The sequence below is a fragment of the Engraulis encrasicolus genome, chromosome 14 (genome assembly GCF_034702125.1).
Source record: "Engraulis encrasicolus isolate BLACKSEA-1 chromosome 14, IST_EnEncr_1.0, whole genome shotgun sequence".
NCBI lineage: Eukaryota > Metazoa > Chordata > Actinopteri > Clupeiformes > Engraulidae > Engraulis > Engraulis encrasicolus.
In genome coordinates, this window is record NC_085870.1 from 52,238,161 (window position 1) to 52,261,928 (window position 23,768).

At 42.3% G+C, this 23,768-nt stretch overlaps 3 protein-coding genes across 3 annotated transcripts; 1 reads left to right on the forward strand and 2 right to left on the reverse strand.

Moving 5' to 3' along the window:
* Positions 1-1,237: 1,237 nt before the first annotated feature.
* mkrn2os.2 (MKRN2 opposite strand, tandem duplicate 2) lies at positions 1,238-2,625 on the reverse strand. Its single transcript, XM_063216709.1, has 4 exons — positions 2,423-2,625; positions 2,028-2,080; positions 1,635-1,803; positions 1,238-1,502 (listed from the first exon to the last, which is right to left on the reverse strand). Exons 1-4 carry the CDS (start codon positions 2,623-2,625, stop codon positions 1,238-1,240), a joined length of 690 nt encoding a protein of 229 aa, XP_063072779.1.
* Positions 2,626-5,693: 3,068 nt separating this feature from the next.
* mkrn2os.1 (MKRN2 opposite strand, tandem duplicate 1) lies at positions 5,694-8,336 on the reverse strand. Its single transcript, XM_063216088.1, has 4 exons — positions 7,912-8,336; positions 7,760-7,806; positions 7,277-7,439; positions 5,694-6,698 (listed from the first exon to the last, which is right to left on the reverse strand). Exons 1-4 carry the CDS (start codon positions 8,160-8,162, stop codon positions 6,482-6,484), a joined length of 678 nt encoding a protein of 225 aa, XP_063072158.1. The 5' UTR covers positions 8,163-8,336; the 3' UTR covers positions 5,694-6,481.
* Positions 8,337-8,433: 97 nt separating this feature from the next.
* mkrn2 (makorin, ring finger protein, 2) lies at positions 8,434-23,295 on the forward strand. The gene is made up of 8 exons (XM_063216087.1): positions 8,434-8,560; positions 8,980-9,108; positions 9,317-9,522; positions 10,556-10,974; positions 13,183-13,397; positions 15,527-15,637; positions 18,307-18,451; positions 19,528-23,295. The coding sequence occupies exons 1-8, from the start codon at positions 8,529-8,531 to the stop codon at positions 19,678-19,680; spliced, it is 1,410 nt and encodes a 469-aa protein (XP_063072157.1). The 5' UTR covers positions 8,434-8,528; the 3' UTR covers positions 19,681-23,295.
* Positions 23,296-23,768: the final 473 nt, after the last annotated feature.

Here is a 23,768-nt window from a genome sequence, read left to right on the forward strand (position 1 = left end):
TTAATAATAACATGTAAGCCTAATCACCATAGCACTGCATACATACTACAGTAAGAGACGCATACGTATGTTTGATGGTGTGAAAAAGATGCGCTCCTCCACATGTTTCACAGTATTGCTGAACAGCAAAGACCGCTAAGGAGGAGGAGGTACTGTAACAGGATCCTGAGACCAACAAGGTTATCAGTCACTCAGCCAGGTAGACAGGTGGCCTTTGTGGTGGTGTGAGTGTAGCTTGGGTCTGTCACGGTCATATTGTCCTATTCTTCCTGTCACACTGTGTGTGTGTGTGTGTGTGTGTGTGTGTGTGTGTGTGTGTGTGTGTGTGTGTGTGAGAGAGAGAGAGAGAGAGAGAGAGAGAGAGAGATTTGAGAATGCGTGTGGCCTGGATACATTATATGTTTTTAGTAGTATACACAAGTGTATTCAGTATACTAAAGTATGCTGTCGTGTGATCACACACCATAACAAAGCTGTGATGTATCTACCACTTAAGCACATTTGGTTGTGACTTGCTGCCTAATTGCAGTCTAGTCACACAATGGTGTCATTGACATGCAGCATCGTTGTGAGTGTGTGCGTGTGAGTGTGTCTGATGCATCAAGTAGCTGCCAGTGAATAAATAAAAGTTATTTCAGTATCCCACTTGTTAAGTGTATTTTTTTTTTACTTTGAGATACTAATGTAGAATCATGGCGTTACAGACACTGTGACACTGCGTTAAGAGCATGCAGCATTGCTTTGCTGAATTTCTGAACTGAACTTCTGCATTCTTTCACTGTATTGAGGTCTGTGCAGTACAATTTTTCAGCCATAACCTTTGAGCCTACACACACACACTAGGTGTGTCTCTCCCATCTGGAATATGGTTGTATCTGGACTGGCACTGGTATGACTGTACACTTCATCTGGGCACAATTTAGTTGGTTTGTTGATTACTCAATATGCGTACCATGCGCATGTCCAAACCGGATCAGACCTGAATCTACCATTTCCACTTGCACTTGTCATATTGGTGCCTGATGTGGAATGGAGTGCTTAGACTGCTTTGAACAAACCAGACTTTGACGGTCAAGTTAAGTAGGCTAACCCTGGGCATGGTACAGATGGAATAGTGTATGAATACACCCTTTAGGGAGCAACGAGATAATGATCTTGATTGAGTAAAGGTCATTATGCAAAAGAGCACACGCAGAGCTCCCAAACTGTTGGATAGCCCTCCTTCACATCCATCCGTTTAGGTCTTGCCATGCCCATCGCTACCATCTCCACCTTCTTCATCTGTCTCCATGGCCTCCTTCGGAGGGCTGTCGATGATGTAGAAGTGGTTCTCCGAGATCTCTCTGCAGAGGATGGTGTACTTGGACGCCCGCTTTATCCGCGGCAGCACGAAGCCCTTGGTGAACTCGTCCTTGCTGAGGGCCCTCTTGCCCTGCGTGGCCAGCACACAGTTGATGAACATCAGAGTGTAGTTGTAGCAGTTGTGGGTCTCCTCATTGAAACTGCAAATAAGACATGGACACAAAACCCACTGCACATGTAAACCTGCATTGCTTCAGGGACTGTAACCTACCCTTACTTAAAATAATGGCAAGTCGCTTTGGATAAAAGCCAAGTGTAATGTAATGCAGTACCTTTTCCAGATGGGATCCCAGGTGGAAGTGGCAGAGAACTTCTCCAGGTAAGGGTCCCACTGGTCTAGCAGGTTGTACATGTCGGGCTGAACCAGGGGAACACTGAGGCACCTCTCCCAACCCTGGTAGTCTCTCCGAACCCCAGTCTTTGTGTAGTTGAACACCACTCCTGTGTTGGACAAGGTCTCAATATTGAAATACTTGCACTGAATTGAGATTAATTCCTAGTTTGCTGACACTTTACTGTAAACATACACTTACTGATTTTTTTGCCATACAGTATACAAGTACTATGCAATAGGTGTATAATGTTTTCTAATGTCTAATATTATTCTAATATAATATTTTTATTTTATAATATAAGTGTGTATTGATCACATTGTCTATTCGTACCTTTGGTATTGGTGATGCCTGTATGAAGGTCTCCTGATCCACCATCAAATTCTCTGGATTGAAAAAACATAATTGTGCAATATCCTCTCTGGTCATTTACGCATAAGGCCGCTTAAAACCGCTGTCAGACAACTTACAGGGCACTGCTTACAAAAAGTGTTCTTTAAAATTGTACTATGCTCATATAATTTTGATGGGAAATTGATGAGTATACAAACGACCAATTTTATATCTTGGAAAAAGTTTACTGTTAGAATGTGCAAATCCAATTTGGATTTTTCCAAATCCAGATTCCATGGAAAACGTTGAGAACGCGAATTATTTTCAACAGCAGAGATACGAATGGCTGCTTTTATTGTCAAACTCCCTTACAAATGCATTTTGAGACATCTCACCTCAGTTTGTTTTCATCGGTCGGAGCGACCAGGAAGGAGCACGGAGATTTGTGTCCATTGGTGAAAGGATTGGGTATGCTAACCGGCGCCTCATCCAGCCGCTGCCCGCTGAAACTGTGTCCACACTCGGGACATTCCTCCGGGACGAAGAAACAAAATATATCCTTGTTGCAGTGACTGAACTTCACCACACTCTTTTCCATTGAGAAAGTCCTGGGATCCGGGACAGACGACAGTGCCTGCTGTGGGATGTCTGGATGCGCGTAGATGTCACTGTGCCTCTCCAGTTGCGTGCGCTCACAGCCATCCTTATTTGTAACCATTAGCCTATCCGGTGTCGCACAACCCAACACCTGCTGAGCAACAGTCAGTGGCAGGTACCCATTTGTGTATTAATGCTGAGGAAGAACTGGGCACGTGCCTCTGTGATGGAAACAGTCTGGCCTGCTAAATGGGTTCAAGGATTATTAAAGTGAACCTACAGTTCTCGTTCTCAGACTGTGCTGTGCGTAATGGCAATTGCCTACATGTGATGAAAGATTGTTTATATATAAATCACGTCAGCATGAGATAATAACGGGATTGATAGATTCATATGATGCATGAGGGTTGGTGAAAACAGCTGCGTAAAAATGGCTTCTTTTGAAAATAACAAACAGTTAGTATATTAAATATTTTACTTACCATATAAAAAAACTGTGCCACAGTATCTACAGTGACTAGTTCTGCTGTATCAGCTAGTCTGAGATAGCACCGCTCGTGTCATGTGCATTAGCTTTGTCCATGAACAGTATGTTCTCGTTATGCATGTGTTTTGATCAGCTCCTGGTTGCTGGGTCTATCAAGCAGTGGTGGTATTGGTGTGTAGGATTGTGCACAGAGTAGTTATTGCATACCTGCCGACCATTACGCATTTTGTGTAGCAGATACGGATTTTGACATCAAACTACGGCGCTGTCACTTCAAAATACGGGAAAAACCAATAGCAAAGTGTGTTCATGGGCCCTTATAAATTGCTCTGTAGACTTGCAACCAGACAGAGCCGTAGACATGGCTCTGCTTGCAATTGTCTCGCGCTGGCCTTTCCATTGGCCAGCAACGTGTGGGGGGAAATATTGACTAATCAGAGCGCTAGTTTGGATGTCTTCATTTGTTGTGCTGCGCTCCTCTCGAGTCGAGGCATCAGCTGCCGATAGAAAGTTTGCTTCGAAATCACACAAGCAGAGAGACTGGTTAATGTACTCCTATAATCTCTGAAACAAGTGTCCTCCTATTGTCATCATGTATTATCCATCTTGGTACTGTCGCTGTAGTTTTACAAGTGAGCACCGTCAAAATCACCGTTTCAAAGGTAAATGGACTTTGAGAAAGGTAGCCTGTATGGCAATAGTGAATTGCGTCCAGTTGCTAAATCCGTAAACTTATGATAAATAAAGGCCGAGGTCTGTCGTAATGATTCACCCAATGTTTTGCCGTATTTTGACGGCAATATGTTGTTGCTTGTTTTGATATTGGACCGAAACGAGATTACTTCCGAATGACAAAATGTGTCGATGACCGCGCTATAAATTAGCAGATTAGCAGCAAACTAAATTCGGTTTCCCTTTGCGCCGGATCATTTTTACTCGGGAAAATAAAGCGATAGTTCTAACGGTTGTGCTCGGAGTAGGTCTACATCCCTAACCTACCATGACACCGTATAGGAATACTGTTCCCCCCTGAGTCATGGCCCATTCTGTGAACAGGTGTAACAGGTCGTGCGTCATACCAAATATGCATCACTCCACGACTACTATCCGTAATCACGTATGGCAATCTATTAATAAAATCAATTCTCCTATCATCATATATGTGCCGAACAGTGAACAATAGCCAACTCATGACGGCAGATGAGGGTAGATAGGCCTACTATTATGCAGAGAAGTGAAAAAAAGAAGCGATGCCCCTCAAAAGTTACCGTACAAGAGCATTGGCCATTAGCCCCCGTCCCTCAGTAGACGCATTTTGTACTGAATGAATGCTGAAAGTGTGATTTTGATGTTAGCCCCCTAGGTAATAATATTAACCTGATATTACCCTTAGATAACACTTGTCTTTATCTTTTTCTCTACTGCTGATGCTTCTTCACAGTAGGTGACAACATCACCATTTATTAATATTGGGGGAGATGATGTAAGAATCATTACAATTCAACTTTTTGTTCATAAAAATCACTGAAATGCCTCTGTAGTTTATAATCAAATTATACATTTTCCTACATGTACCTTCTACAGCCAAAAAAATAATCAGCAAATGCAGCCTTCAATTTCATACTCAATTCCAGCTCCTTAAGTGACCAAATGCTCTGTTTGGCTGGTACATAGGATAACTTAATAGCCACTTAGGGCTACTAGCCAGACTGGTGGTATGTTTGACTAGTAAGATTAGCCATATTGGCTGGTGATCAATAAAGTTAATTTAGAGGCCTGAATTCCAGCACACTATATCATAGCATTTTATTGGTGTTATGGTGTGAAACAAAAAAAAAACATCTTTCATGAAAGTTTAATAAATTATGGTAGTTCAAAGTACTGTGAAGAGCAAGATAAACTATTTGCCAGATACATGGGATGTTAGGCTAAAATGCATTAAAATGCAGGAAATTGCATCTAAGAAAAGCATTTTTTTCTGGGGAAGGACCCCCCTGCCTGAATGAAGTGTCTCATATCTTCCCTGTTGACATTTGGCAACCCTAGGTGTAGGGCAGACTATGCAAAACAAAGTAGCCTCTCAGATGGGCCCGCCGGCGACCCCGTTGCTTTGCCATGCCAAGTTGTTGCGCCGTGAATTGCCGCGCCGCGATAAGTTGCTACTCAAAATTTTTTTTAAAGGTTGGCAGGTAGTTATTGCAACTATTCTGCTCATTGAAACTGTGCTGTCCACTGCCAAATTTGATCCTTTCATAAATATTTACAAAATAATGAACTAATATTTACTAGTATGACCAAAGCGCATTATGTCATTTTGTAGGTAAAAATGTCTATTTCTGGACATTCAAAATGGTGGACAATGGAGAAGATGCCTCTTTTCATGTATGAAAAGGGGAATTTCCCCAGTCATAATGCATACTTAGAATTTGATGGCGCTGGTAAGTATTAATGAAAAAGGCAACATTTGTGAATGGGCAGCATGGAATCTGGAAATAAACTACTAAAAATATTACACAGTGCATCTTTAATTGATATAAATATCTAGTCACCCAGACAAAGATACACAATTGAACAAAATGGAAGAATGGAATAGCAAATAGCCTTTATTGTCAATGCATAGACACCATACACCAGAACTGGGGCAGTCACTCATTCACATGACACATGCAGGCAATACGATCTTCATGGTAAACCCCTGCAGCAGCAGCGTGGGATGGAAAGAAGAGAACCAGTCAACCCTGCCTGACAATGGACACCTTCACATGGCATTCTTTAACATGTCAGAGAAGGCAGTGTGCAAGTATATCACAGTTACATTGTTTACATAACAAATGTGAAAAGGGCACAGTGCTGCACAATGCAATGCACAATACTGCTATACAAAACAATGGAGAGTACAGAGCTCCAAACTGAGTAAGAGGACTTAAATGATCCTGTTGTCCAGTCTGAGTAGTTTTAGGTAGATTATTGATATGTGGCTGTTTTGTTACTTCACAAGTACTACACAAGTCATTAATATCATAACTCATTTCCATCAACAACACATTTACCGCCTTTTTGCTTTGTAGGACAGAATACTAGATGAATAAAAATATTGCTTCAAATATGTTGTATCTCCATGTTTAGAGTTAGATGTTATAGGCCTATTCAACATAGCCATTCAACAATGGAAAGCAAACTGGTCCACTTCAGAAGACTAGGCCAGGGATGACTGGAGCACTCAGATACTTTTTAGTTATTTATTTATTGTGATGCAAACATAATGACTGTCGTTTCTACGCAGTGCACATCTTCTTCAGTCATTGCCATTCAACATTTTTTAACTGCTTACTAACATGGCTATTGCTGGCATGTTAAGTGTTAGTGAACCTCAGACTTTCCTTTGGCCTGCAGCATAAAAGCCGTGTTGTGCTATAGCTTGATAAACCTGGATGTATTTTGAGATGGTCTTTATTCTGGGTAAAATGTGTGTCCCTGTGAACTCCTCTTTGCTCAAAGGTGTTTTTCCCTCCAGGACCTGGATGTGGTTCACAAAGGCCAGAGCGAAAGCATAGCAGCAGGAGCCAAACTCCCTCTCCTCATGAAACCTGTGGAACACAAGCATAGAAGAATCTCCCTGTTTGTTATACGGGCATGTAGACTGAATGTCCTTTCAAGTACGTGCACAATTCTGAAAATGATTTCTGAGGTATACGGGGTAGACCCTGTGGCATGTTAACGCTCTGCTAATGTATCCCCATTACATTGTAAGTATTGAGTTGGGTCCTGGGCCCAGCAAAAGCTGTCAGTGGCCCTGATGTACAACATAACAGGCCTAATCTATAACTTACAAACTGGACTGTTATTCAGGAGGAGCAATCGCAAGAAAAATCTAAATGTGTTTGATGGAAGCGTGAGACATATCAATGGAGTAGGCCTCTGCAATTACAAAACAGTTCTAGGACTGTCTCTGTATCAAGGACTGGTCTGGAACTGTTAATCGGTTACTGTTGCAATCAAAACAGTTCATTGGTTGTGTGTGGCTATTATTTTATTCATATGGTCTTTAGTTTGTCATCATCATGCCTGCATATTGCGCATTATACTGCCCTACAGTATCCAACCTAATCCTAATGCCAATACTTTGAAGGCATTCTGCACATTGCCTTTGTAGGCCATAGCCTACCGTTCTGGAGTCCAGTCAGAAGTGGAGCAGAATTGCTCCAGTTCATTGTCCCAGGTGTGCGTTAAATTGTTCCTCCAGGGGGGAACCAGCTGTAAACACAAACACTTTTCCCATCCTTGGTCATCTCTTCGGACACCAGATAAGGTGTAATTATGCACCACGCCTGAAAGGAAAGCCATTATTGGTCATTCAAAACACCATCGTCAAATAGCTTACAGCAAAACCTTACAGTTTACATGGACAATTATGGAAAGAGAAAAAAGTTGGCTTATCTTTTCATCTACGTGCAGGATGGGGCCATATAGGCTATCATAGGCTATGCCATGGGTATGGGAAATATGCACTTGAGGTGCCCCTCCTATCATTTGTCAGTACTGTGTAAATAAATCCTAATGAATAACAATTGTAATCCTTCAATTGACTAGGATTTCCCTTTTCCCACCATCCCATTTTATTAGGCTACTTCCTGGATTGCTTCCCTACCTGTGCTACTTGTTATCCCAACATGAAGCTCCGTGTCATGCCATTCTCTGAAATTTAAGGAGAAAACATTTTAAGTTCACAGTGAAATAAACGCAGATGTCAAACTTCTATCAATGCTTATAGCCTATAAACAAACATAATGGATTTGCTACCCGATAAAAGAAGGTCCATGTACAGATCCAATCGCAAAAGCGCACGGGACTTTGTGCGCATTGACAAATGGCCTCGGAACGCTGACAGGTGCATTGAGGAGGTCGAAAGCTAAAGTTTCGAAACAAAGGGGACATTGCTTGAATTCCTCGTGACTGGGAGCCCCCTCGTTCGCCTCAGTAAAGTGGGGTAAAACTGTAAAGCGATAGATATCCGTCTCACAGTGGTTGAATTTGATAATTGTTCTGTCCATTCATAATCGTGCGCTTCTAGGCTTTTGGACCTACCCAAGAAGTAAGGAGGCGGGGTTTAAGATGCATCGGTTGCCTTCGCAACCTACGCGGGAAATATGTCAATGGTGAGAAAATAGATTTTAATGTGGACTTCCTATATTCCCAGATGTTTTGCTATTTGTATAATATAATAAATAGTATATATAATAATAGATTGAGTGCACTATTGGCTTATATGTGGCAAAACGCACGCACTTTTACCACTGCATGTGTTCATTCAGGTCAATGGTGCGGAACTACTTTTTGACCATTACAGTGAGTAGGAGCGTGTTTCGGGTTGCACTCCAACGCAATAACCGGAACACAAACAAGACAGCCCGTATGGAATGAAAATGTCCACAAAACAAGTCACCTGCAGGTAAACGAATTAAGCCACTATTCAATGTGCTCGTAGCTTACATGCACGTTACGCGTAAGCTGTGTTTAGGTATGATTGTAACCACTTCACTGTGGCGAGATATAGAGGCTGTAAAGACATGCGAATGGTGCAGTCTGAACTGGCTAGCGTACCCTGGCTAATAGACTAACGCTAGCCAAATCCCCCCAGTTGTTGCAAAACATTATGGACCATATCCACGCACTCTGTCACTAGAGCAGAACATTGGTTTAAACACATATAATGGGACGTTATTTTGATTTAAACGCGTTTAACTGGCTGCTCAAATGGCTTCTTGTTCTTCATAGCAAATTGCGTAGCTTGGCAACTAACCTTCCTTTAGACTACGTAAGTTGTCAATGACTTGTCCATGTGAACGTCACATTTTCTCTCTTTTGAAGATATTTCCTTCATGGCGTGTGCCGAGAAGGGAGCAGATGCATGTTTTCTCACGATCCGACAACAAGCAAACCATCAACAATATGTAAATTCTATCAGAAGGGTGTCTGTGCCTATGGAGACCGCTGCAGGTGAATATCAGTTACACTGTTTGTTTGCCATGATATATTACATTTCTCATTGAAATGTTTAAATGATGCCACTTCCAAATGCAGAAATTATGTGATTTCATTTTTTGTTCATGTTGATTGACCATTTTTGCACTGCCTTCATTTTTGAGACATTATAATGGCGAAGAAATGTTTCCCCAAATGACACTGAAGCCTGTTTCTTTGGTAGGTATGACCACATAAAGCTTGCGGGTGGTCGAGGAGGTGGTGGTGGTGGAGGAGGAGGAGGTGGAGGTGGCCCCAGTGCAGGGGGTCTCATGGGTGTTGACATGACCAGCAGAGGCAGCAGTAACTCTGCACTTCCCATGTCAGGAGCAGGCGGACCCAGCAGTTCGGCACGCCAGCCTAAGAAGTCTCTAGTACTTAGAGACAGAGGTAAGTTGTAAAATCTGTGGTGAAGTGCCCGATTAACTTGGGTCTTCCCTATATAAGAGTTTTATTATGCAGGCACACATATCAGGATGTCCTCAACAAGAGAGCGGACCTACACTGCCCTACAATTTCAGAACGCAGTATAATTCAAAATGCCAAACTGAGAAAAAAGGCTTTAAAGTTTCCTTTCTGTCCACGCGACTGTGTTGGAGGTAAAGTGGTGATGTCACCTCCATACAATACTTTTTCATGGTGAAAATTTATGCACACAAGAAAAAAGCAAAAAAAACCAACATTCTCATTACTTTTTAGCTGAAAAATCATTATACTGCGCTCTGTTGTGGTATTACTGTCTACACCAAAACCACGGTGTCAATGGAGAAGTGCAGTATAATTCGCATTATACTGCGTTCTTGGCTAGTACGACGCAACCTCCTAAAACCAAAAAGCGCAGTATAATCAGTTTTTTGCGTTTTTTTCCGAAACGGGACCAAGTTGGGCCAAAAAATTTTAACACAAGAAAAAGAAGGTATTTTAAAGCCAATTTCCGGTCTAAACCCATTTTCGACCATTTTCAAGATACTGCGTTCTGATATTGTAGGGCAGTACAGGGATATCTATTTGTTTTCGGGTTGTTATTCAAGTCATGATCAATACGTGCTACACAACAGTGGGCACATCCCCCACCTAGTAGAGAGTGGGTGTCAGCCTGGGTCAGTTGGTAGGAGAAGTAAGTCTTTGGGTTGATTCAAATCTCACTCTCTTAACCTGTCCTTGCACCTCCATCCATTGCTGATATGCCCTTGAGTCAGGCACCTAACCATACTGACTCAGGGACTAACCAATATTCTGTATCTAAATAAGTCACTTCGGATAACAGCGTCAGCCAGCAGGCTAAGAGTAATGCAATGTAATAAGTGCTGTTGTATTCAACAAATCACATGCACAACAGTCTGAGGACGATAATAAAAATCTTCCGCTGGTATATTTAGGAGGCAGAACTTAAGTCCCCTGCATTTTCCTGTGTGTCTTCCAGCTCTGGGTGGTGACAGAGGCCACCATCCCCGCCCGGCAGAGTCCACCGAGGTGCTGGAGGAGCGCTGGGAGTACAGGGATGGAGGAGGTGGAGGTGGTGGTGGTGGTGGAGGAGGAGGTGTTCAGGCCAAGCCTCACTCCCACTCCCACTCCTACCTGGACGCCATCCGCAGCGGCCTGGAATGTTCCGCTGCGGCTGCCGCCGCCGCTGGCGTGGTGCCCTCCTCCTCCTCCGCCTCCTCCTCTTCCTCCTCGGCGGCCTACCAGGAGGTGCCGCAGACGCAGCTGTGCCCCTACGCGGCTGCCGGGCAGTGCCACTACGGCTCCACCTGCCCCTACCTCCACGGGGACTTGTGCGAGATCTGTCGGCTGCACGTGCTGCACCCGCTGGATGCCGAGCAGAGACGAGCACACGAGAAGGTGAGAAGGGCTCTTTTCATATGTTTCGATGCTAGGGATGTTCCGAATGCAAGATCCAAGTTTTGAATTCGGCCTTGTTGACATGGTTCGGTTTCTGTGATCGGAGTAGGATTCTGTACACTTTTTCGGATTCGGCTAAATCTTAAGCAGTGGATTCGGTATTTGGCAGAACCTTTTAAAATCAGGATTCGGTACATCCCTATTTGATACAATATTAGGTGGATAGCTGCAATTTCACTGTATGTTCTATTCGATCCGGTATTTTTATGCATGTCACAAAGAGACCTCATGGTGTCTCTCTGTCCTTAGTCACCTAGTCAGTGGCTTCTTTCCATTATCTTAACTTGTGTCCTTGACTTGTGCTTGTGGCCTCGCACTTGGCTGACGCCCCGCCTCCGTGGAGAAAATGGTTTCCCAACTGTCAGCCTAGCCACAACTTTTGGGGGACTTTTCCCCATTCAACATCCTGATTGCACATGAGAAAATTACCTTTTGAATTGCGCTTTTGCAAGATGTTGAATTACGCTTCTGTCGTCAATGATGTCTTGACAATGATGTCCATAAGCACAAGGGAGGACGGAAGTTAGGATAATGGAACGAATCCACGGATGATAATTTTTGCAATGAACTCTGGTGTAGCCACACCTAGCCACCTCTCTCTGTCTCCATGTGTGTGTACTGTAGTTGTTAATGGCCCAGCAGAGTCAACAATGTTGACATGCAAAGGCTGTGTATCTGAGTGAATGGCTGATAAACGCAAGTCTCACTCATTGTTTACATACTGCGTACGGTATGTGCACAATAGACTGTGTTTCAGATGGATGTGAAGAGGGCCTTCAAGGTGCAGGAGAGTCCACCTTCTTAACATTGGATGGATGTGCACAATTGACGTAATGAATTTTGTGTCTCCCACAGTTGCATGATAGCATTTGATAGCATCATATACACCGCATTCCACTTTATTATGCAAATGACATTTTTCGCTGTTTCCCCAAATAATCAATACAAATGACAGTCGTCATAATTTTCAAGTCATCAGCCATTAGAGTACAATTTAAAAGTTTTTGAATGAACCTTCCAATGATAACGGTATTTTTTTAAATAATAAAAAACTTTAAATGCTCTGTTCCACATTATTACGCAAAATAGTTTTGTAGTGTTGTAATCCAAATTTCTTTCTTTTTTTCCCTTTTACATCAAAACAGTTGGAATTTGGTACCTTCTAAATTACATTTCAATGTTCAATACTTGGTGATAAGCTCTTTGTCTTAGTAACTGGAATGCTGTGATTAACATTGAAGTCAATGGCAGGGCATTGCATGGGAGTTATGGAAGCCCAGATATCCTTGATGCTTTGCTCTCAGCTGTTTTTGTTTGTTTGGTCTGGTGACCCACACTTCACTCTTCAATATACCCGTAGATTTCCATGCCACGTTTAGGTGCTTTGGAGGTGATGACATTCTAACGCACCAGACATAAAACGCCATTGAAAATGAATGGGATGCTATGTCTGGTGAGTTTGAATGTCATCACCTCCAAAGCACCTACACGTGGCATGGAAATCTACAGGTATATTGAAGAGTGAAGTGTGGGTCACCAGACCAAACAAACAAAAACAGCTGAGAGCAAAGCATCAAGGATATCTGGGCTTCCATAATTTCCATGCAATGCCCTGCCATTGACTTCAATGTTAAACGCAGCATTCCAGTTACAGCTTATGACCAAGTTTTGAACATCGAAATGTAATTTAGAAGGTACCAAATGCCAACTGTTTTGATGTAAATGGGAAAAAAAGAAAGAAATTTGTATTACAACACTACAAAACTGTTTTGCGTAATAATTTGGAACAGAGCATTTTGGGCATTTTAAGTTTTTTATTATTTAAAAAAATACCGTTATCATTGGAAGGTTCATTCAAAAACTTTTGAATTGTACTCTAATGGCTGATTACTTGAAAATTATGACGACTGTCATTTCTATTGACTATTTGGGAAAAGGGAAAAAAATGTCATTTGCGTAATAATGTGAAATGCGGTGTAGATTGATGTAATGAAGCCTTTTGTCCTTGCTCCTACAGATGTGCACCATAGTGTTTGAGATGAACATGGAGAAGGCATTCAGAGTGCAGAGCCAACCTAACACTGTAGAGTTAATGTATCAGAATGCATATGTAATGAAGCCTACCTGTCTCTGTGTGTCTGTCTGCAGATGTGCATGATAGCGTTTGAGATGGACATGGAGAAGGCCTTCCGGGCGCAGCAGAGCCAGGAGAAGGTTTGCAGCATCTGCATGGAGGTGGTGTACGAGAAGGCCACACCCTTCGAGCGGCGCTTTGGCATCCTGTCCAGCTGCTGCCACACCTACTGTCTCTCCTGCATACGCCAGTGGCGCTGTGCCAAGCAGTTCGAGAACAAGATCATCAAGTGAGTGGCAATAACAGAAATACTAAATAGAAATACAGAAATAGTATGGGTTCTTCCATTATCTTAACTCCTGTCCTGGACATTTGCTTATGGCCTCACACTTTGCTGATTCCCTACTTCTGTGGAGAAAACAATAAAGTTTTCCTGCTGTCAGCCATAGCCACAACCACTTTGGGGGGACGGTAGAGCAGACATGGGTGAGCGGTTAGGGCGTCAGACTTGTGAAAGAAAAAAGTGAAAGCCCACCTGGGAAACTCATTGTGACACAGCACTCCACAGCACACAAGTGTTCACTGCACAAGGCACACAACAAAATTGCATTTTATGCCTCACCTGTGCAAGGGGGCAGCCCCCAATGGCGCCCCAAGGGAGCAGTGCGGCGGGACGGTACCATGCTCAGGGTACCTCAGTCATGGAGGAGGATGGGGGAGAGTACTGGTTAATTACTCCCCCCACCAACCTGGCGGGTCGGGAGTTGAATTGGCAATCTTTGGGCTACAAGTCTACCACCCTTACCACTTACCCATGACTTGTAGCCCAAAGATTGCCGGTTCAACTCCCGATCCGCCAGGTTGGTGGGGGGGGAGTAATTAACTAGTGCCTCCTCCATGACTGAGGTACCCTGAGCATGGTACCGTCCCGCCGCACTTCTCCCATTCGGGCGCCATTGGGGGCTGCCCCCTTGCACGGGTAAAGCATAAATGCAGTTTCGTTGTGTGCAGTGTGCACTTGTGTGCTGTGGAGTGCTTTGTCACAGTGACAATGGGAGTTGGAGTTTCCCCCTTCGGCTTTCACTCCACTTTACTTTCTCATTCAACATCCTGATTGCAAATGAGAAAATGACCTTGTGACGTCATCATGAGGCCACAAGGACAAGGAAGGATGGGAGTTAGGATAATGGGAGGGGGGGGGGCACCCAGCGGTTAATCCTGGGGCGCTGTACTAGGCAGGTTGAAAATAAGATCATCAAGTGAGTAACAATAATCGACCCGGGTTCGATTCCGGCCTGGGACCTTTGCCGAAACTTCCCCATCTCTCTCTCCCACACGTTTCCTGTCAAAATCTCTCACCGTCCTGTCATGAAAAATGTAATAAAAAAAGACAAAAAAAATTTTTGAAACTGGAAATGCACTCAGTATATAATATAGTTCAGACTATATATATTATAGTTATTAGGATGCCATCTTGATGCACATTGTGCTTATGACAAGGTAACACTTTTGTTATGACGAGGCCTTTGTCTATTATATCCACTGGTGGGCTTTCAGGAGATGGGAGATCTAAAAATGTGTTTTTCTTTGAGACACCTGCAGGAGTTAGCAGCACAGTTAGATTCAGTGGAGTTGAGTAGAGAGCACACGACCCATTAGAGCTCAATAGGAATCCTGCAGCACTTATGTGGGAGAGCAAAATGGAAATAATAATGGAAAAAAATGTAATTTAACCCATTGACGCCTAAGGCACCTGCAAAAAAAGGGTGCTGGATGCCTGAGCCCTTTTTTAAGAAAAGCTGCCCTCAGCCTAGAAAAACCTAAATAGCTTAGCCTCTGAAGCACATAAAAACATGAAATCAGTTGTATTTAAACGCTAAGACCCTCATCTTTCATTAGAATTTGTTCATTCAAACAAACAAAGATTTTTAATAACGTTGTCTCAAATCTCATTGGCCTGAATGTTGCATAATGCTGCTCCAGGCACCAGGGCCAATGTTGCGCAACGCAACATCCATCATCAATGGGTTAAATGGCAATGAGTTTCTGAACATTCACATGTAGTATTAATTGATGATGAATTGCTTCTGATTATTGTTAAAGGTGCACTGTGTAATATCTTTAGCAGTTTCTTTCCGGAATTCATGCTGCCCATTCACAACTGTTAAATACTTACTTACCATAACCATCAAATCAATGAGCATACTTGTAGTTGCAGTACCTACTCTGGTCACCATCTTACACAGTGCACCTTTAATTAATGTACACTAAGTAATATACAGTGTAGTTGGTCTATATTGTTTTTGGAATGTTATGTCACTTCCGGGGAAAACATCAAATACCACTATCAAATTTGAAGATGAAGAGCAAACTCGTTGGAAGTTAAGTTTTTAATGTGTCTGTTTGTGTTGTGTGCAGGTCTTGTCCTGAGTGCAGAGTTGTGTCTGAGTTTGTCATCCCCAGTGTGTACTGGGTAGAGGACCAGGATGAGAAGAACCGACTCATCGAAGAGTTCAAATCTGGCGTCGGGTAAGAAGCACACAGAGGATTCACTAGCTTCTGTAGTGTTAAATATATTTCTATGTTACTATTGGTACGGTATTTGATCATACAGTTATCAAATGTTGCTGTAGTGTTAAATATGTGTACTATTAGTACAGCATTTGATCAAGCTGTTACTTTTATGGTGATTTTCATGTGATTTCGTATAAAAATATGTACACCATGCCGTGAGAGGGGTCTGCATTAAGGACAACAGCCAGCGCCCCCATCAGCTTCAAACAAAACACTCCCCCCTGCCACCTGTCTCCTTTGAACACTCTCTATTGATTGGCTATATAGCAGTGGTTCTCAAACTTTTTTCATCAAACGACCTCATTTAGGGATGCACCGGTATCGGTATCGGCACCCGATACTGCTCATTATACTCGTACTCGTACTCGTCAAGCACTTGCCGATACCAGGAACGATACTGCTATTACACAAAACAATGCAAAATCTTGTCACGTTCTGTGGACTTGAAAGCAGCATGGAAAAAAGTGCCACCTCATACATTTACTAACATTTAAATCTACATGGAAATGGACAATAAAAGTATCACAAGTGGAAAAAAACAAGGCCATGCATTTATTTTCATTGTATTTTGGTGGTAAAAGGTATCGGAATCGGTACTCGGTATCGGCAAGTACACACATACAGTGAGTCAAATAAGTATTTGATCCCTTGCTGATTTTGTTGGTTTGCCTGCTAACAAAGACATGATCAGTCAATAAATGTTATGATAGTATGTATTCTAATATGGACAGACAGAATATCAAAAAGAAAATCCATAAATGAAATCAAGAGAATATATATTAATTTATTTCTATTTCATCGAGCAAAATAAGTATTTGATCCCCTGCCAACTGATAACAGTTCCGGGCCCACAGACCAGATGGGCACTTCCGATCAACTTGTCATCTGAATTAAAGACACCTGTACATACTAACATGCATAAAAGACACATTGAATCAGCAGAATCTGTCCATAGTATGAGTGAATCAGTCACACTCCAACCTCACCAGCATGGGAAATACCAAAGAGCGGTCAAATAATATCAGGGACAAGATTTTAGACCTGAACAAAGATTAAATGTGCTACAAAGCCACAATAAATAGACTGGGTATTAATGACCCAACTGTTGATGCATTTCTTCCTAAATGTAAGAAATACAAAATGACTATCCATCAGCCTGTCTGGGGTTCTATACAAAATCTGACCTTTTGTAGGGATTTGATAATCATGAGAACAGGAAGAAAGCACCCTAGACCTGTGCTGGATGAACTAGGCAATGATATCAAAGCTACTGGGACCAAAATCACTGAGAAAACTACTGGTAGCACTTAATGCCACAGAGGTTTAAAATCCTGTAGTGCACATATGGTACCTCTACTCTACTTCAGAAGGAACCTGTGCAGTCCCACCTGAGGTTTGCCAACAAACATCAGACTGGTTCAGGATATGATAAGGAGGTCCTGTAGTCAGATGAAACCAAAAGCAAGCTGTTTGGCATTAACACAATTCAATGTGTTTTGAGAAAGAGAACTGCTGTCTATGATCCCAAGAACACCCTCCTCACCATCCTGCATGAAAGTTGTATCATTATGGTTTGAGGGTGTTTGTCTGGCCAAGGCACAGGACAACTTCACATCGTCAACGAATGGATGGAGGGAGACGTGTAATGTGCAATCCTGAGTGGAAACGTCCTTCCCTCCACCACTACACTGAAGCTGGGCCATTTTTGGATCTCCCAACATGACAATAATACACAACATACAGTCAAAGCAACGAAGGAGTGGCTCAAGAAGAAGCTTATTGAAGTCGTGAAGTGGCCCAGACAGTCTCCAAATATTAACCCTATAGTAATATGGAGGGAACTGAACCTCCCATTTGCCAAGCTACAGCCACAAACTATTAATGTTTTAGAGATAATCTGCAAAAAAAAATGGACAAAATTATTTTCTACTATATGCACAAACATTGTCATCAACTAAAAGAAGCATCTGAACTCAGTGCTAGACAACTAGGGCTTTGCCACAAAGCACCTTATCTTCTTTAGCTAGAGGGGTCAAAAACGTATTTGCCTAAATGAAATACAAATCAATTAAAATATATTGTTTTAAGTTATTTTCTGGAATTTCTTTTTGATATTCTGTCTCTCCATGTTTGAATACATATTATCATTAAGCAAACAGGCAAAATCAGCAAGGGATCAAATACTGTACATATTGGACTCACTGTACGTGTACTCGTACTTGTATCGGTTTCCAAACAAGTGGTATCAGTGCATCCCTAACCTCATTATAAGCTAGCCAACACTCCCCACCCCTTCCCATTGTATTAAAAAATAACAAAAGACTAAAACACCTCAATGGCAACTAAGCACCGCCGCTTATCAGATGTGTCTTTCTCAACGCCACCAAAGGGATCCTTAATGCCCGCTGGGGGCTGTAGAGCCCCCGTTGAGAAACACTAGGCTATATATACACTAGTGACTTTAACTTCACATGTATTCCCGGCATCCCAGGTCCATTAAAAAGTCTTTCAAGCGACAGGTCTTGTGGATTCGATAAAAGAGCACATTTAATATATCACACGCTAATGGTAATGTTGAATCTTGCTTGGTGATGTTAGAGGTGTGCTTCTGTTTATTCCGGCAGTAAGAAGCCCTGCAAGTACTTTGAACAGGGCAGGGGCACGTGTCCGTTCGGAGGGAAGTGTCTCTACCTGCACGCCTATCCCGACGGCACGCTGGCAGAACCAGACAAACCTCGCAAGCAGCTCGGCTCCGAAGGCAACGTGCGGGTAAGAACATCTGTATTCCACTCATGACCTCACCTCCACAATTAGGGTACCTTGGTGCCTGTCATTTGAGCAGCTATTTTAATATAGCCTATAGCATGATCATGGGTGATATTTGTGATCTTGTTGTGGGTTACCATTACTTCTTATAATGATGAATGATGCTGATGATCCAGCAGTACAATGATGATGATGATTATTAATATTTTTATTTATTGCCACATATGTATCTATTTATCTATTCCCACAACTTGGTACAACGTTCTACATATTCACTGTGTATGAGAAAGATTCAGTCTAGCGTGGTTAAATTCTTTTAGTTTAAGCTTACCTGCCCCAATATCAACTAGTCTTTAGTGTGCCTGATCTTGCCCACCGCTAGTTTTTGAACTTTGTGCGATTATGTAAATTTAAGCACACCTGAACAATGTAAACTTCATGTTGATCCTGTTGTTGGTTTTTGCTAGTTCCTCAACTCTGTGTGTAAGTTTAAAGGAGAAGTTCACTTTTTTGAACATTAAGGCCATTTTCTGAGTGGTTTGCAATGTTTTAGAGTCCCCCTCGCCGTTTATTTCATGTTTGCTGCAGTTTCTGTTATGGGACTGCTAGTGAACACCCCTAACCACTTTGTGAGCTGTAGACTTTCGAAAACAAATGTTTAAGGTGATTTGAAGAACAGAGTTGCAGGTGCTCATAGACAGCCATTCTAAAGCTGGTTGAGATCAAATCCAAATCAGCCAAATAACAGAGACTGCAGCAAACATGAAATAAACGGTGAGGGGGACTCTAAAACATTGTAGACCACTCAGAAAATGGCCTTAATGTTCAAAAAAGTGGACTTCTCCTTTAAGCACACCAGGGGAGTATGCCAAGACCCTGGCTAACTAGTGATCCAGGTTACCTGTAAGTCAATACAAGAGCCTGGAGTCCTTATTTTCTTTACTAAACCAGAACCGAGAATTCAGCAGATTTACCACTAAATGCAGGTCTCCCTAGCCAGGTGTATCACTTCACCATGTTCTTTGATCTTTGTTCTTGTGAGCAATCTAAATTGATGTGTTGATTGTTTTGTTGTCCAGTTCCTGAACTCGGTGCGGTTATGGGACTTCATCGAGGAGCGGGAGCATCGGGGAGCGTCCCAATACGATGACGAGGTGAACGAGCTGGGAGAGCTCTTCATGCAGATGTCGGGCGCCGGGAGCGAGAGCGGGGCACCGCCAGGGTCACACTGATCCTGACCCCCGCCGCCGTTTGACCTTGACGGCCCGTCTGCCCTGCCCAGCTCTGCCCTGCGGTTTCAACCAACCACTCCCGGCTGCATATCAAACTGTGTACTGACCATGGGCAATAAAAAAAACAAATGTGCTCGCCGGTAAGCCCTCCATGGTGTCAAAATGAAGCTTTTGACAAAAAAAGAAAACAAAACAAAAGGCCATTTCTACTGGGTGAAAAAAAACATTTTTAGTACCTGAGTGTGATAGTTCTGTATGTGCAAACAAAAGAAAAACAAACAAAAAAAAGAAGAAGAAAAAAAGAAAGAAAACAATTTACTGTACTACTCACACCACACCTTTTCCGTTTGTGAAAGCTGCTATAGTTTTTTTCCCCTAATGCAATCGGGTAGATTTTTTAATGCCAGATTGACATGATGTTTCCTCTCGCAGAACGGTCGCAGTAGCCCGTCAGTGACCGCAGAAGTGGAGAAACTCCAAGTGCTGTTAAAGACAAACAGGACTCACTGTCCGCAATGCACTCCTGCACAGTAAGGGGAGACCTGTAGTAGAGGAGTACAGTGAACTATGGCCCTCCTCTTCAGACTAGTTGAGCTCATTGTTATGTTTTGTGAACAGTCAGATAAAAAAAAAAAAACTAGAAAAAGACCCAAGAGAGCAAAGTGAAAGAAGGGAAGTCCCATTTTAGGTCCAGATTTGAAGCAATGAAAGCTGCCACAGAATGTATTGGCTGTACTCTCCCCACCACTAACAGTATTCCAAGATACTCTGTTGCGCACACCCTGTAGTTCAACGCAAACCTGCTCCAGGTTACCGCTCTACTATGTTCTGTATGAAGCCTTAACTGTTGTAGATATCAGCGCTCTCGGTTCAACTTAGAGTCCGTTTTTTTAATTATGCAAAATAACATTAATTATTTGTGCGCTCAGATCTGAAGGGTCCATCTTATGAGATAACCGCTCTAGCTCCAAGGCAGCTCAAATTCTCTTAGCATTTTGTGTCAGAAATGTTCCCTCGATGAAATCATGCAATATTTAAGTGTATAGTTCAGTTCAAAAATTAGTTGTCCTGTCTTGCGTTTGGGTCAGACCCAAAGATATATAAATAATTAAAAAAAGGAGTACCTCTTAACTGTTTCAAAAAGAAGGCTTTATAGAACAAGTGCAAGTATTGTGGCACGGAAAAAAAGATACATTAAAGCCAAAGTGAATTCATTTATCCAGTTTGTGTGAGTTTATGCCTAAATTTTCCTGCATAAGATTGGTGTGTGCATTTCTGCTTTTGAAGGTGCCTCTACTGTCTGCAGTGAGTGTCTCTATTGAAGGGCACCCGGTCCGGTTAGTGGCTCATATCTTTCTGCCTAGTGTGTGCAGGAAAGTACCGGTATACCTCACAAAGGTGGCTCTGACAAACCTGGGCTGTGTTTCTCGAACGCGTAGTTGCTAGCCAGTTAGCAACTTGGGTAGTTGCCAATGGGACATTACATTGCAACCAGCAAAGTAGCTAACATAGTTAGCTACTATGGTTTCCAGAAATGCACCCCTGATGTGTTTTTACCAATGGAGTAGTCCGAAACCTGGGGGTATTTCCAGGAAGCTGGTTCAGTATTAAACCAGGTTTAGTTCACTTCGAGGCAGTGGTGATTCAGGCAAGAAGATCTAGACCAGCCTGCAGTCCTCATTTCCTGCCTGCAGGCAATTATTAGATCTACTACAAAGAAGGTGGATCTAACAAGAAGTGGATCTAACAAGAAGCGAAGGTAGATCCACCTTCTTTGTCTACTATTAAATTCATCACTTCCTATAGGTCAGCGGTTCCCAAACTTTTTCTGCTGTGACCCCCTTTTGGGACCTAAGCGTATTTTTGTGACACCCAACCTCCCATTTTCCAAATGGAGAAACGTGTTTGCTACACTTTAATGTAAACCACAGAAAAGGTGGACATGTATTACCCCTTTAAGGAAATATTGTCACTAACTGTGGTACTAACTAATGTATGGAAATGGTATAAAAGTAAATAGTCAAAGTTTTATGCAAACAGTCCCTTCTGTCCATGACCACCCTGTAATACTTCTGTGACCGCCTTAGTTTGGGAACTACTGTAGGTTAACTTACCCAGGTGAATCACCTAATCATATTCTTGGAATTGCCCCCTAATGGTTGAAGAGCCTGTTGCCATTTGTTCAGTTAAAAGAAGTTTATGTGAAAATCAACCCATAGCCATTTTGAGGTTACAGAGTGCTTACAAAAAAAGGAGACAGTTTCCTGCAACATGGACCAAATCATGAACTGGTAGCTGAACCCTACGAGAATGAAACTAAGTCATTTTTTATGCCCCATTCCCTTGTCCTGTGAGCAGCACTCTGTGACTATCTAAACTCTTAAGGAGGATTCCCAACAATTTCAACATGTGGTTGTATTGCTCAGGCTACACTTGACTTGTCAGTACACAACATTTTTTTTTTGATCAGCGATCCTGGACTGGTTAAGACTCATTTTGAAATCTAAAAATGCACTCTGTGCAGACCTCAGCCAAGAAAGCTGTTTGATAGAACATCTGACTGTTACACCCCAATTTTGTTTCCTGCCTTGTTTTTGTGGAGTTAGAAACAAGAAAGACAAAATTTGCCCTATCCCACAATGGTGAAGAATCTTTTTTAAAATTCCTGGATCCGGATCATGATCCGGATCACCACCAAAAATGTAATCACTTTTCCCCTTTGTCACCAAATGTCACAAAACGCCACAAAATTTCATGAAAAAACTGACTGAAAGCATAATGTCCTTGGTGGAGGTAAAATATAAACAAACCATGCCCCTATTAGAATGGCCAGGATCTCAAGGGGCTGAACAAAAAATACTGACAAGTCGGTACTGACAAGTCAAGGGTAGCGTGAGCAATACAACTGCATGGTGACATTGGCAAGAATCCGCTAATGGGGCAATGACTGACTGTGGTTTGCCTTAGGGAAAGATACCTTGGTTAACACGAAGCTCTGAGTTGGCTAAACCAGGTTTGTGCAACTTTGTGGGGTATGCCCATAAACATTCGGGGGTCTAAAAAAAGGTATGTACCCACCTTTTAATTTGATTGTATACGTGAGATCAAGCGGTTATTATGGTTGTGTGCCCTTTTGACTAGCACCTCTCTGTGACTGTCTTGGTGAGGCTACCTCCAAGAGGTTAATGCAGAACAAAATATTTAAAAAAAGAAAAGAAAACCGTATATAAAATATGAAATATGGGTGTTAAAAGAAGAAAAAATAAGCGCAACTTGTGTTCAAGCTTGAATGTTAGGGGCATGTGATATTTTAAGTCATAGGATTTTGTTCTTTTCTTTTCTCATGCTGTTGTATGAAAGTCTTGAGTGACACTAAGAGGACTGTACTGAGAAGTGGTGGTAGTGTGTACTTGCATTTACTGAGTGTTTTGCAGTGATGGGTATTATACAGAAATTGGTCATTCATACACATCTGTCTGCGTTACGGGCCATTTACATTTGACTTGAAACTCTTTCCCACGACTATTTGTGAAATGGCATTGCCATTGAAAAGAAAAAAAGAAGCTCTATAAATTTGTATCACTCCCTAATATAATAAAGTGATATTTCATGAAAGTATGAGCATGTGTATTATGTACAGTGTACAAGGCAAAGGATTACAACTGTGTGTGATGGACTGGAGAGGAATCAAACTGGAAAATCATCATTATACAGTCTGTATGACATGAAACACAGTCTGTATACTTGCATCCATTCATTCAAGTATATCAATATATACAAGGATGGATTACTGCAAGGGCCTACCGGGCCCAGGCCCAGGGGCCCAAGAGTCCAGAGGGCCCTGAAGCCCAATCCTCTAAATTTCCATTCTCATGTTGTGTAAAATCACACTTTTAACAACTCTATTTTCACATATTTTCAGGGGGAAAACACCTGAATGCCCAACATTGTAGGGCCTTTCTTGCTGTCTGGCCCAGGGGCCCATGGAGTCATGATCCGTCCCTGAATATATAGTCAAATAAATAACATCAGGGCTATAAATTAACGCCAGCCAACCGGCCAAATGCTGGCTAAATGTTTGTTTGGCT

Coding starts and splice junctions, on each gene's coding strand:
- mkrn2os.2 (XM_063216709.1), bottom strand. CDS start 2,625: ATGGAAAAGAGTGTGGTGAAGTTCAGTCACTGCAACAAGGATATATTT. Junction 2,081..2,422: donor ACCGATGAAAACAAACTGAG/GTGAGATGTCTC, acceptor TTTTCAATCCAG/AGAATTTGATGGTGGATCAG. Junction 1,503..1,634: donor TGGGATCCCATCTGGAAAAG/GTACTGCATTAC, acceptor TCTTATTTGCAG/TTTCAATGAGGAGACCCACA.
- mkrn2os.1 (XM_063216088.1), bottom strand. CDS start 8,162: ATGGACAGAACAATTATCAAATTCAACCACTGTGAGACGGATATCTAT. Junction 7,440..7,759: donor TGGGATAACAAGTAGCACAG/GTAGGGAAGCAA, acceptor CTTTCCTTTCAG/GCGTGGTGCATAATTACACC. Junction 6,699..7,276: donor TCTGACTGGACTCCAGAACG/GTAGGCTATGGC, acceptor TGTGTTCCACAG/GTTTCATGAGGAGAGGGAGT.
- mkrn2 (XM_063216087.1), top strand. CDS start 8,529: ATGAAAATGTCCACAAAACAAGTCACCTGCAG. Junction 8,561..8,979: donor ACAAAACAAGTCACCTGCAG/GTAAACGAATTA, acceptor TCTCTTTTGAAG/ATATTTCCTTCATGGCGTGT. Junction 9,109..9,316: donor GCCTATGGAGACCGCTGCAG/GTGAATATCAGT, acceptor TTTCTTTGGTAG/GTATGACCACATAAAGCTTG.